Source organism: Patiria miniata, unplaced genomic scaffold, assembly GCF_015706575.1.
Source record: "Patiria miniata isolate m_02_andy unplaced genomic scaffold, ASM1570657v1 HiC_scaffold_14, whole genome shotgun sequence".
Classification (NCBI taxonomy): Eukaryota; Metazoa; Echinodermata; class Asteroidea; order Valvatida; family Asterinidae; genus Patiria; species Patiria miniata.
Genome location: NW_024037052.1, coordinates 13,682,183 through 13,696,607, shown reverse-complemented (window position 1 = coordinate 13,696,607; position 14,425 = coordinate 13,682,183). Strand labels below are relative to the sequence as shown.

The 14,425-nt window shown below is 39.5% G+C and overlaps 1 protein-coding gene across 1 annotated transcript; it reads left to right on the top strand.

The window, feature by feature from the left end:
• The first annotated feature begins 4,836 nt into the window (after nt 1-4,836).
• LOC119722163 lies at nt 4,837-14,199 on the top strand. The gene is made up of 4 exons (XM_038192210.1): nt 4,837-5,131; nt 7,538-7,678; nt 12,919-13,069; nt 14,071-14,199. Exons 1-4 carry the CDS (start codon nt 5,005-5,007, stop codon nt 14,138-14,140), a joined length of 489 nt encoding a protein of 162 aa, XP_038048138.1. The 5' UTR covers nt 4,837-5,004; the 3' UTR covers nt 14,141-14,199.
• The last annotated feature ends 226 nt before the right edge of the window (nt 14,200-14,425 follow it).

Below are 14,425 nucleotides of genomic sequence, written 5' to 3'. Positions count from 1 at the left end.
TTTAAAGTATAAACCAGAGATACTATCCCTCAGAAACCTAGACTGGTCCCCCCCCCCCCAATAAATTTGGGAATCGGTATAGTTCCTATTTAAGGCCATTGATTGGATCACCTCCGCGCGTGGGCAGTATTTGTTTTGTTTTTTAATTATGATTGAAACTTTGCGCATGGAAAGTTATTAGAACCAGTTGGCAAAATCACCAGTGTCCCCACGAAGGCAACTTTCAACCATGCAATTGCATAGGTTTTACTGAAAGTTTGGCCCCTCTTGTTTTGCATAAAACTCAAACGACATATTTTAAATGAATCCGGTTTTTAATCAGTTCTGAGGGGACGGTTTGTGATATGATAGCAGTTTATACATGTAGCTACACTTTTAGTAATCATCATGTGTAACTGTTTGGTTTATATGTGGTTTTTGGTTAGGTTACATGCACTGTTGTGGGACTTTATGCAAATCTTTGAGGAATGACAAGGCATTTATTTTACAGTCTGACTTTTTTCTTTCTGAGCATTTTATTTTTGACGTGTAAATCGGGATAATTGTGATGTTTTGCTTTTTACTAGCACTGGTTTTTTTAGGTTTACTGGGGGACTCCATGTAATTCCATGTAATTCCATGTAATAATTTTAATTCTACATGGGCAAATGTATATGTGCAATAAGTGTTTTTATGCTCTCTGTTAGTTTTTACTTATACTATATGTTTTGTGTAAAAAAGTCTTAGAAAGTCTTGTCTATTTTTGTAATTTTATTTTCTTTGTTTCGTTCTGTTTTCATGTAATTTTATTGTGAGGGCTCCTTTGGAAAGCAGTTTTTTAAACTGAAATGGACTACCCTCGTTAAAAATTACAATAAATAAAATAAAGTAAATCTCTGTATTGATAGTTGCCCGAGACACTTTCTAATATAGGGCGATTCTCAATGCAGTGCACCACCAAGAGTTTGCCACGGAGTGTGCATTTTTCGCAGTGCATTGTGGGAGAGAGTCGACAAATTCGCAGTGCGGGACATTTGAAATCGTTAGTTTTTCCGGTCAGTAGTTTCGGAAGCGTATTATTCGAGGATCTGTTTGCCCTTTTCTTTTCTTGTTATCAATATGGTGTTTTTTGTAAGGCGGCAGAACGACATGCCCTAATATCTATACTATATTAGCTCAACTTGTCTACTGACACTCATTCAGATGAGCCATGTTTTGTCGACCGTAAACTTGAAAAATGTACTCTTCATGGCAAGCTCTTGGTGGCGCAATGCATTGGAATCGCCCGAATCTAGCGAAAATCGAAGCTGATCACCAAATAAATTGCACTAAGGGGTAGCCTTGTTGCCATTTTGCAATAGGCTGGTTCCGAGCTAATATCGTAGTTGTGATTTTGTATTCAGGGGTGGGAATCGGACCTACACTAGTCCTGCATATTCATTGCCCGCTACAGGTTTGTCCCTGCATTCGAAGTCCGAAGGACAATTGAGGGACCGGGAACCAGTCTATCACAAACCAGACTAAAGTTATAATTGTACAGTACATGTGTTATTACCATATATCTTACTGAGTAGTTCTGAACTTTGGCCGAGAATTACTATGAGAAGGATAGAGAAATCGTATTTTTTACGCTGTGTCATTTGATTGAAAATATTCCCAAGAGTCAGAATATTAAGTAATATTTTATAAAATGTTTCAGTTTATAAAAGGCAAATCACTTATTTAAAGGTGCAGTTTTTCTGCAGTGGGATTTTTGCCCATTGACTTTGTACACGTTTTCAAGCCACCATTTTTATAACTTTTATACAGCAAGGGAAGACCCTGATACAAAAATTATGCCAAGACTATGACGTCATGATGACGTCATCACCTAATTTTTTTATTAATTTTTGAAAATATATTTTTTTCCCATAGGTTTTGTACACGTTTTTCTATAAAACACTGTGAAACCAGAGCCGAAGCAGCTGTGTTTGTCCACAAACACATTTTTAGTTTATGACATTTTGTTGACTACTGAAACCGCAACTTCCGGTCAAACCGGAAGTACCTGACTCATCAAAGTTTTAAAAGATGAGATGTATTTTTGCACATGTGATACAATTATATTATAGGAATTATTCTAAGCATTTTGAACAACTTTTAACTGCATAAAGCACTATAGGTTTTCGCACACAATTTTGAAATATGTGTAACGTCATCATGACATCATCAAAATGCGAATTTTCTAAACACATATAAGGAAAGGTCCGATCATCATTAAACTTGGTGGGTAGGTAGATAATGGAACCAGTAAGCAAAGTCCGAAGTGACGTCACGATGACGTCATCGGTTGATTTTTTTTATGATTTCTTTATTATTTATAATTTTATTCTGCTTCCAAAATTGCACACTTTCTTTCATCGGATCGACTATAAACTTGGTTTAAACCGAGACCACAATGACAAAATGTGCATTGAGAAGGATTTTCAAGATGACATCATCGCAGGGCATGTGACGTCATGTGAAAAAGCTTTGTTTTTGGAATTATTCTAAGCATTAACTACCTTTAACCGTCTGTATTAAAAGCTAAAAAGTGACTGCAAAGGACAAACATAGCAAAACATTTATAAGATGCGAAAAAGCAAATGTTGGCTGATGACTGCATAATTATGGTGCCCGACTAAATTTAGTGTATGGGAGCCAAGGGAGGCCACATAAAGCTTATAATCGATCGTAGACCCATCTAAAAATACGTTCAATTGTGCAGCAGCAGGTTTCTAGTCGAACCAGTGAGCTTTGCGGTTTTGAAACATCATCTTACATTGAAAAAAAAATAATAATAATTTTGCCGACGCGCATGCATGGCTACGGCGACGCGCGCGCATACCAGAAACCGGAGACTTTTTTTGGGGGGGGGGGCCTTATCGCTGCCCCCTAAAAGTATTATTAATTATCGTGAACCAATAGCAGCAGAAATTCGTTCGAGTTCAACCCGAAATTACAATATTACTAGTCCTCTGAAGTTAATTTAAAAAAAAACACGTTGAATTCATTATGAATTCAATTTTTCCCTATTGAAGCAGTTGTAGACGTTATTGTGTGAGTATAAAGTGACAAAAAAATTCCAATCTTAATTTGATGTTCTGCTCCACTAGCAACGGAACCTTCCATGCACAGGGCATATGGCAAATAATAGTTGCTGATATACGGAGGTAGTCCAGTATTCCAGCCATATTAATGGGGCTGTGCGGCGCCATGTTGGATAAACGACACAAATCTGCTTATGATGAAGTTCCAAACTAGCTTTACACAAAAATCAACCTAGCTATGTGTGGAATATATACAACAATAATAAAGTTTGGATGATACCAACATTATCTAAAACAAAAAAATCTCGTAACTGAAGGTCGGTTGGAACGGCCAGTCCAACACACGACAATGTTTGCCGCGTGGTGGCGCTGTAACCGCTCCAATAGACCTTTCTGCGATTGGTTGGCAAACTGCATTTTTGCCAACCACGGCCTGCAAAAATATGGAAGGTCCAACACTGCAAAAATGAAGAAGACTTAGTACAGATCACCAAAATATTATTCGATACTTGAAAGTACAACATTTTCAACAAAGCTACAATATAATTCCTACACATGTCTTTTTACTATGTGTTAATGGCGTTATGAGGATTTTTTTTTGGAACAATACGTTGCCAACCACGGCTTCAATTTATGTGCTTACGGCAGCCCATACAAAATGGCGCCAATGTTTACAAACAAAAGAAAGCCTATAGATGGACGAGTGAGCCATGAGCGGGCCAGTGATGCCTTAACGATCCCGCATAATACGTTTTACGTGTCTGCAGTTTTCCCACAGAGAATGTTTCTAACCGTCTTAAAGGGAAAATACAACATTTGCAAACATCGAAAAATCAAACTACCAAGTTGTTACGAAATACCTTACTAGGATGTTGGTAAATGACAGTCTAAAGCATCCTGTACCACTATTCCGGCCGACCACTATTGGAAAACCTAACTTATTTTCAACTACTGCTCCAACTTTACCATTTTTTCAGTGCAAATTGTGTTTGCTATTGGTAACATGTTCATGAACGGGTGCAGGCCAGCTATACTGCATGTTCCCTTATCTTACAGTTTTCCGGCATCTTTAGATTGATACATTTTTACCTTTAGTGGAGTCAAGGAACCAGACTACGTGAAAATATTTATTTTTCTTGGTTTTTCAAGCATTTTTTTACACAAACCTTCAAACATGTCAGTGTAACAATATTTGATCTATGATACTAACTTCTCAAATAATTCATTTCTGAAAATTACAGGAAAAGCCAATCATGTACATTCCCTTTAAAAGTGCACCTTAGAACACTTGCAGAACCCTTTCATCAGACACAACATTAAACTACACGTTTGGAAAAAATTATTCGGTCAAGTAATTCAAAAACTCAATTAACGTTTCTCAACATGATGCAACGTAGGCAAAAGTACTTTATTTTACCTCAATTAATGCAACATACGGTTCATAAAACCTGCCATTGCAAAGTCATGAATATTTCAAATTTAAGTAGCCAGTTCCATCATTTTGGTATTTGACATTTTGCCAAAATGACTTTGCATTTGTATGCAATATTGCTGACAAAGTTTAAATGGGATTGTTTTTTCAAAATACATTGTATTTCATTAACTGTCGGGGGGGAAATGTTAATCGGTATTCTAAAACTAAAAATTAATCTTAAGAAATTGAACAAAATAGAATTGAAAGAACGCCAAGGTTTTGCCAAAAGGACCTTGCGATTTTATAGCCCATCTGTACTTGAAATTTATAACTTTGGTCACGTGACTCTGAGTCATGAATGTGCACGTTCAGGGACTTACATAAGCGATTGCTACCAATGTTAGGAATCATAACTGCTCCGACGAAAGTTTTCAGGCGCACAGCCCCAAATCACGCTAAGCACGATTGACTGACTTGGTTTTCTCAAGCCGGACTTCGATCTCAACCGACAGCTCTTGGTCAACCTCTGCCCGCATTGCCATCATGTCTCCTGTAACTGCCTGCCTGCTGGCCCTGCTGACGGTGGGGTTCCTCGTGGTCAAGCAAGACGCCTTGGTGCTCGAAGAGGTTGAAGCTGACGCCTTGGTGGTGCAAGAAGCCGAACGTGGTGGTATGTATCGCTAAACCCAGTAATTTGTGGTCCTGCATCTTAAGCAGAATATCAGGGTGAGAGGGGGAAGGGGGTTCAATAGCATAGAACAAGATTCCACACAATGTCTACAAGCAGTGTCTGAAGAGCAAAATAGAATGGTGGACCCATTTTAAATCCTTACTCTTTTCTGGGAGGGGACGGATTTCGAAATGTGGCAATTTCAAAACGTCAGGGGCTGGGTCTAATTTTTGGACGCATACCAGGGCACAGGAGAAACACTTTGGAATCAGACAATGTGATTGAAATCCCATTTGTATTTGAATGTGTGGGGGTAATCTGTAATTCTCACTCAGCTCAGGATCTATAGCTTCCAATGGCGTTCCATGGACAGCTATATGAAAATAGGTCTTAAACATGCTTAACTTCTGATAGCTTGGATCAATTTCAGTAATTCCTTTTTTAAGATGAGTGGAAGAACATGCTCTTAAGAAATACTTCATTCCTGTATTAAATTCAATTGCTTTTAAGAAAACAAAAATTATTAATCCAGGTTACATTCTTTCTGACTCACCCTGTAATTATATATATAAAAATCAGAGTGTGATACCAATGTAAGGTGCCGAGTCGTAAGTGTTTGTTCAAAGAAGTGGGACAAAAATGTTGTATAATTTGTGTCCAGTCCATAATTTGTTTTCAACATCAGCTTTCATATCCTGGTGATGAATTTCGAGGTCCCATTTTGGGGGACTCTGTCTCATATGTGTTCTCTTCGAAATGCGTTCTCTGCGGAATGTAGGGCCTACATTAAATCCTATAATATGTAAAACCCAGGTTTAATAGGGTATCATTTTTGGGGTGAAAATTAAAGGCTTTCCAAATAATTCTGGAGCCGGGGTCATATGAAATATGGACTCATGTGAAATCTTAGCTCCTTTACCAGTAGCCCATGGCCAAGACCCCAAATTCACCACCCGAGGTGGCAAACTCTAGTTGCTATTTTCTTTTTTTTATTGTTGTACATCTCTAGCTTATATCTTGATATGATTACAGCCTTTTCAATGTGGTAGCTTATTAGTGGTTATCACCCCTCGAATATCCAGACCCCTTTAACGTTAACCCTGTGGGTGCCAATGGACTACATGTTATACAAATATGTAATGCGTCAATAGACCAAAGATTGCATTACCTTGAAAGACTAATCAATATGATAATTAAGTTCAATTGTTATGGCGTTTTTCGTAGTTGTCAATTTGATTTATATTCATGAACTTCATAATATGCACATTCATTACATTTGGAATATGTATTATATGGGTCGTGAATTCATTAATAGTCAAATGCTTTCGAATACGGCACAGATGAGTTGTGTGTTGTTGACAATTACGTCAAGGGTTGGTAATTGGTTTACTGCCATGTACTGACACATCATATAATCACCAAATTAAAGAAATTTATGACAGCAAAATATCCAAAATTCTAGCAACTTTTTTTCCTGAAATAGCCGTGTTTTCTAATGAATATGAAACTTTGCATTAGCATAGAAACGGGGAAGGCACCAAAAACACCCATCAAAATGGAAAATAAAACTTTCAAATAAGGTTAAATGTAACACAAAGATGTATTTTCAAGGTTTGCATTGAAATCTTTGCATGGGCCCTGTGAATATGGTAAGTGTTCGGTCAGACATACGCAAGAAAACATTTAAGAAATAACACAAGAGAAGTGTTCCCGACGGTACAACCATTGCCAAATATACGTGTCCCGATGTCTTACACGTCAAGAAATCGTCAACGTAAAAAGCCCCTTGATCAAACGTTTATACAAGTAGAAAAGATCAACAGTGAAAAAGAAATTATCTTAGTCCCTTTCAATTCAATATTTCGTTGCATCTTGTTTCCCTCATATCAGTTGATTGGTAACATTGTAAATTTTACAGTCATCAAGATTTAGGGGGGGGGGAATGAACCTCGGAGAAAAATAGGGGGAAAAATGATTAAAAAATCTTACTAATTTAAATGACCAAACGATGAAAGCGATTGTCCATAAACGAATAAGAAACGAAAAGCATGGTTATACGTTATAAGCGCACAGATGTTCGCTAATTTGAATGCGTCAACCGTCAAAAGGTTGCAAAAACTTAATTTAAGACTGCTACAGGTTAAGTCTTGAATGCACCAAAACGAAATAGGCTGCCCGAAAACGAAAACGAACATTCACAGCAAAATATTGGCTGCCTAAAAATGAAATTGAATGAACCCCAAATGAAAAAGAAACCGCAATTGGACCACATGTGCAAAACTCACGCGAAATTGAATGGCAGATAATGAAACTGATTAGAAGAATTCGGAAATTCGCCGGGAAAACCTACATTTTTATTTCTTAAAAATATATCGTTGTTGTGTTAACTTTGTTTGAAATGTGCAGTGTCAGAAACGATAACGCAGTTGACCCAGGAAATGGAGGCGTGTGCAGACAACGAAGACATGGACTGCATTTTGGCGTATTTCGCCGATGATGTCCGAACGATGCGGGAGGGAGCCGCGGGAGTTGACATTGGAAAAGCTGGTAAGTTCTCCGTCACTCTTACGGCAATATAGCCTTGTTTAACGCGTTCTTCGTAATAGTGTCCGTGAGAGTATCTAGCCGCTAACTAGCCACGCTATAGCTGAGTATGTTTGGGGGACCCCCGGTGCACCCCCCCCCCCCCCCAACTCAGAACTAACTTTCACCAATTTTTGGGGTGCCTTTTATGGTCCTAAGAAACAATGTGGATGTTAACAGAAAAAAGATAATCCGATGCGAAGGTGATAATCCAAGATGACGGCCAATATGGCCGCCAAAAATGGTAAACACTGGAACAATAGGCATAAATCAGCCAAATTATGTGATAAAAGCATCAATAAAATGGTTTGTTATTTGTTTTAGACCCTCAAAAACTCATTTCTGGTATCTTTTTTTCTGCTATCATGCTTCAACTATAAAATGGCGGCCAATTTGGTGGCCAATATGGCCGTAAAAATGGGGGAAAATGGAAAGAAATCATATTTTTGCCATAAAGTGTGATAAAAGCACCGACTTTCTACTTATGCAACTCCAGATCCCTGAACAATAAACTGGATGAACTACATGCTATTATTTTGGATAACAAGGTGGATGTTGCCGCCATCACAGAAACATGGTTTAAACCAGACTTACCTCCAGAGCTTGTTTCAATCTCTGGCTACACAATGTTTGCCAAGTCCCGGACTGGAAAACAAGGAGGAGGCATCGCACTATATGTCAATCAGCTGTATGCCTCTGAACAATTAAATATCAGCACGCCGGAGGGTCTTGAGGTATTATGGATAAAAATTCGCCCACATTCTCTTCCAAGATCTGTGTCCCATCTGGTAATCGCATTGGTGTATTACCCTCCAAACAGCCCTACTGCAAATCTACTACTTGACCATCTACATGACACACTCGACAATGTTCTTAGCAACCACCCACATGCAGGCATTGCAGTCATGGGAGACTTTAATCAACTGGATTTAAAGCCATTGCTCACCGACCCCAAGTTGAAGCAGATTGTTCAAGAACCAACTAGGGGAAACAGAACCCTGGACAAAATCATCACAAATCTATCAACTCACTACAAGCAACCCAAAATGTGTTCCCCGCTTGGAAGAAGTGACCATAATGCAATCTTATTGTCGCCCACTCAACAGCGCAAAAGTGAAAATACTACTAGAACACAAATCACAAGGCCACTACGTGATTCAGACATTCGCCAATTTGGGATGTGGATCTGCAATTATGACTGGTCACCTGTCTTAGAGGCTACTGAGCCTAACCAGCAATGCGAGGCCTTCTATGAAGTGTTGAACTGGGCTCTGGACTGCTTCCTTCCAACTCGCACCACCAAATTGCACTCACAGGACAGACCATGGATAACCCCTGCAATCAAATCATTGATTAGGAAGCGACAAAATGCCTTCCATCATAAACAAGACAGAACATGGAAACAACTTAGAAACAAAGTCATCCGAGAAATACGCCTTGCTAAAAGAAAACACTACATCACCAGGATACAGACTCATAAGGCATCTAACCCAGCTGGATGGTACAGAGGAATAAAAGCCATTACCCATGGTCATCAGGTGGGACCAACAATTAGTGTGCCAGACAAAGACATAACGAGCCCAGCCCAGGTAGCTAATTACATCAACAAGCTACTGGTGGCTGTCACTGATGATCTCCAGCCTGTTGACACTGCTCAACTACCAGCATATCTGCCATCACAGGTACCTCCTCCCAACGTTCAACCCTGGGAGGTGTTCCACGAACTGAAACGTGTTAAAGTTGGCAAATCAGGTGGACCGGATAATGTACCTGCTCGCATTATCAGGGAGTTTGCTTGTGAACTGAGCACGCCATTGGCCCACATATTCAATACATCTCTTAACTGTGGAGTGGTTCCTGACCTGTGGAAACGAGCCACTATTGTTCCAATTCCCAAAACATCACCAGCTGTGGCCGACAAGTTAAGGCCGATTGCTCTTACAGACCATTTTGCCAAAGTTCTTGAAGGGTTTGTTGCCAAATGGACCTTTGAGGATTTGGCACCTAACATAGATCAACACCAGTTTGGAAATCGCAAGGGATTTTGCACCACACACTATCTTGTTGACTTGCTACATACTTTGTTTCAACATGCAGAGAAACCTAAAACATCATCCACGCTTATCTTAACTGACTTCAGCAAGGCCTTCGATCACATTGACCACAACATCGCTATCACGAAACTACTTGCCTTAGGAGTTGAACCCACACTAGTCCAGTGGATTTGTAACTTTCTCAGTAACCGACAGCAGTGTGTGCGTTATCGAAGAATCAACTCTGATTGGACCAATGTGCATGCTGGTGTCCCGCAGGGAACACGCCTTGGACCAATCGTGTTTCTAGCAGTAGTCAATGATGCGCTCCAAAACAATCATGACTCCACACATTACTGGAAATATGTAGATGACCTGAGTATAGTTGAGAATCGGTCCTCACATGCACCATCAAGAATGCAAGAATCCCTTGAGTCCCTTGTTCTGTGGTCTGAAACAAACAACATGAAGCTCAATCCTGCGAAATGTTCATCAATGGAAATTAACTTCATGAGAGACCCCCCAATTCCACCAATCTTCACCATATATGGTCAACAGCTCCCGCAGTCGGATACAGTGAAACTCCTGGGTGTACACATACAGAATAATCTCAAGTGGGATACAAATGTCGACTCAATATTACAACGAGCAAATGGACGGTTACACATGATCCGAGTTCTCAAAGGCCATGGTTTACCGGTAGAGGACCTTCTTACAATCTACAAGGGGTTTCTACGGCCGCTTCTAGAGTATGCTGTACCACTCTGGAACGGCGGAATAACCAAACAGCATGTACATCTTCTTGAACGTGTTCAGAAACGCTCACTCAAACTTATATTAGGTTCTGATTACACACATTATCAACATGCCCTAGATACTCTTAGCATACCGACCTTGAGTAGCAGACGAACTGAGTTGTGTCTTAAATTTGCCACAGATCTGAAAGCAAATTCCAAGTTGAATAATATCATCCCCACTCGCCCCACAAATGGCAGATTTCTACGTAATTCCAGTATTCCTCAGTTGCAATATAGAACAAATAGATTCAAGAACAGTGCAGTACCCTACCTCATTGACTTAATTAATTCTAATTAATTCCAGTGTTTTTTTAATTTTATGATTGCTAGATTTGAAGTTCACCAGTTTTTATTCCTTGCTAGACCCCAACTCTTTTTAGGGAAATCCTGATGAATCGCAGGGAAATCGGGGTGATTGTGATTGTCGTTATAGCTGTAATCGTTGTTGTTGTTGTCTTCGTTATATCTTCGTTGTCACTGTGGAAATTGTGGTTATTGTTTCCATTGTAGTCAATACTGTCCTTGTTGTATTCGTTGTTACTTTTGTCATCATTATTGTGATTATGGTTCTTGTCGTCATTATCGTTGTCTTAATCGTTATTCTCATCATTATATAGTCGTGATTGTGGTTAATTGTTGTTATTGTTCTCGTTATCTTTATCGTTATCTTTGTCAAATTTCTTAATTATTGCATACATATCTGTTTATTTTTTATCACAACTGATACCATATGACATTTGTTTTTATCTGTAAAATGGAATTTTTAATTAATGAAGATTGGCATGTCAGAGATACTTTTGGGTTAAGACAGTTTTTGGACCTTTCAATGTAAAAGTACTTGTTTATTTTAAATTTAATTTAATTTATTTTATTTAATGTATTTGTATTAGCATTTTTATCTGTTGACTTGATCCAATTCAATCTTTGATTGCCACATCAAGTCTAATGAAAATAAACCATTTTATCTATCTATCTATAAAAAAAAAAAAAAAATTGAGATTTTGAGTTTCTAAAAAAATTATCATTGATCTACATGACGCCATGGGCGTCAATCCTGGGGGGGGGGGGGACAGGGGGGCATGTCCCACCCACACTTTTGGAAGGGTGGGGGACACAATATCAAATGTCCCCCCCCCCCGGATTTTGAACTCGTGTCTCATTTACAGGGCCCTATTATGTACTACGGGCCCCGAACCCCACGCCTATAGCTCAGAATACCGATAGCTGATTCAATGACTCCAACCTCGAAAACGATTTTCAAATAATTATCTTTTGATAAGAAAATATTAGTTAAAGCATGGAGGAAAGTGGTAAGAAATTACTTCAGACCACACCACAGAACATCTAGAATCCAATTTTTTTAAGCGGCCCCGAACCCCTCGCATCAGTTCTGATCAGGTATGTCCCACCCCCTTTTAAGAAGCGATTGACGCCCCTGCAAGACGCCCCCCCCCCCATGAAATGGCGCTCTATGCAAGGGGTCTACTGCCGAAAACCAAGACACACTGTTTCCTCGTTATAAAAGACGACAGCTAGTGACATATTGTCAAGAAATCTGGGATGTATAGTCAGAGCCCATCGCAAGTCCATTGCAAGTCCGTCGCAAGTCCATCGCAAATCCATCGCAAGTCCATCGCATGTCCATCACGGGTCCATCACAAGTCCATCACAAGTCCATCACAAGTCCACCAGTCCGAATTCAAATCACAAGCTATTCAAATGAGCTTGGACGATATTATGCATTCCTTTCTTACTGTTCATTTCATACACTGTGAATGGACCTGAGATCTACTTGTGAAGTGGACCGTACATGGACGCCATGGGCGTCGCAAGGGGGGAAGGGGGGCATCCTAGCCACTCCCCCCCCCCCAAAAAAAAATGAAGAAGGACAAAAAAGGGGGAAAGAGGTGCTAAGCCATGTTGCTGTTAATTTGATGGGGGGGTTACGGCAAATGCTCCCCTCACGCTTGGAAAAATGATATATTGAGAATATAGTGAAACATTTGCTTTGCCCCCCCCCCGGACAAAATCCTGGCGACGCCTATGATGGACGCGTCTACATCCCAGTGTCTGTACAAGATTTTATCTTAGGTTTTTACCCGTCGCAGACGTATTTTATAAACGCTGTATATTCTCAGTGTTATCCGCGGACTTGCGAGAAAAAAAAGTCACAAGCTTACTCAGGTGGGACTCAAACCCACGACCTCCTGCTTACTAGTGCAGACGTCTTACCACTCAACCACCGAGCTTGCCGAGGCCGGCTAACGGCAAAACCCAATGTAAAATCTACATCTCCAGTCCCAGATGCTAATTCCATCTTATAAAACAGAAAAATATGTGAAATGGGCCTGCCTCTGTATAATTATTTCAACAGAAACCCGAAAACACATGAAGTGGATTGAGCAAGATTTAGACATAACCAAGGATGTACTGGAGATCACACCTAGTACAGACGAATCCATCGTTGTGGAGCAGCTTATAATGACCATGAAATTCCCCAACGGAACTTATGCCCATAACTGGAAGTGAGTGGGCTTTGACAATGTTGAATTCATATATTAAGAAATAAGTTAATAAATTCCGTATTTTAAGTTATACTGTCTTGAGCTAATACTGTGGTCGGGGTAACGAGATTATAATTTTTCTTTAGGGGGGAGGAGGGGCGATATTAACGCGTGATTCGAAGGTTATTGAAGTACCCTTACATACACTACAAAACCATAGGGCAACCGCATTGCTCTGTGGTAAAACCCAGCGGGACTTTTGAACACATTTTGAACAGAACCGGTACCGAGGAGTTTACATTGTCGGAAAGTTTTGTTTTCCTAAATGTCAAAGCTCAGTGATAAGCAGCTGCAAAGCTTCAATCGACTGTCTGAGTTTTTTGAGAGGGGGGGGGGTGCATGAATAGTGAATCGGACTCAAAATGAACCAAGTGAGCCTATCAACCTTTTGCGTCCCCTCCTTAAACATAAAAAATAGTTGCAAACAAGCGTTGTTATGTTCAGTTCAAAGTTGAACACATAGTACAGTGGGGTTTTTTTTACAGAGAACAGTTAAAACATAACATTTTTACCATCTCTATTTTTTACATTTAAATATATATGCCCCGTCCTCTACGAATTTTTTTTTTTTCCCTGATGAATTTCAAGGTTTTAACAAAAAAACTACAATATTCCAATTTCTGATGTCTGTAATTGCCACCTTGCTCCTGAGCGTCACAAGGCGGCGCTCTTTGTGTCCGATTTTGCGTTATTTCCTATGAGCACGTATATGGTGTGGTGGAACCTTGTACCTAGAAAATGTTCGATACAGCCTCCACATTTGGACGAAAAATACGGCTTATTATAGGCCATACATTGTTTTTACGTTTCTCACTCTACCAGGATTTTTTTAAAACACATTTTATTTTTCAAACACGCAAAAAAGTCCCACGGCCGCAATGATGGCGTTTTCACCATCAATAAACACTTTGCATCCAGAATTTAACTTTGAGGTGTTTTGTTTTCAAACTTTTTTTTGACAGGGGACTGTTTGTTTGGAAGAAAGTCAACAACGACTACAAGATCTACATCGACATATTCAATGACAACTAACACGCGTACGCTGTAAATGATGGCTAGGCTCTAAACATGACGGCACAGAAAGACACAGATTGAACATAAATTAGAATTACCGGATAATTTATGAATTACTAAATTTGAACACTGAAGGTGTATACAACCAAGTAATATTGTCGAAATTCACGTTTTAAATAAGGGGTGATGGGTCAAACATATTAAAGGTAAACCGTAAAGGAGTAAATGTTGTAATAGTCTATTTGAACTTGAAGAGACCAAGCCATTAAGCTCCGCCCACTGCGCATGTGGATGACAACCATT

Excerpts from the sequence above, each read along its gene's own strand:
- LOC119722163 (XM_038192210.1), top strand. The coding sequence starts at position 5,005 with ATGTCTCCTGTAACTGCCTGCCTGCTGGCCCTGCTGACGGTGGGGTTC. Across the intron at positions 7,679-12,918 it reads AGTTGACATTGGAAAAGCTG|AAACCCGAAAACACATGAAG; the intron begins GTAAGTTCTCCG and ends TTATTTCAACAG. Across the intron at positions 13,070-14,070 it reads ACTTATGCCCATAACTGGAA|GGGACTGTTTGTTTGGAAGA; the intron begins GTGAGTGGGCTT and ends TTTTTTTGACAG.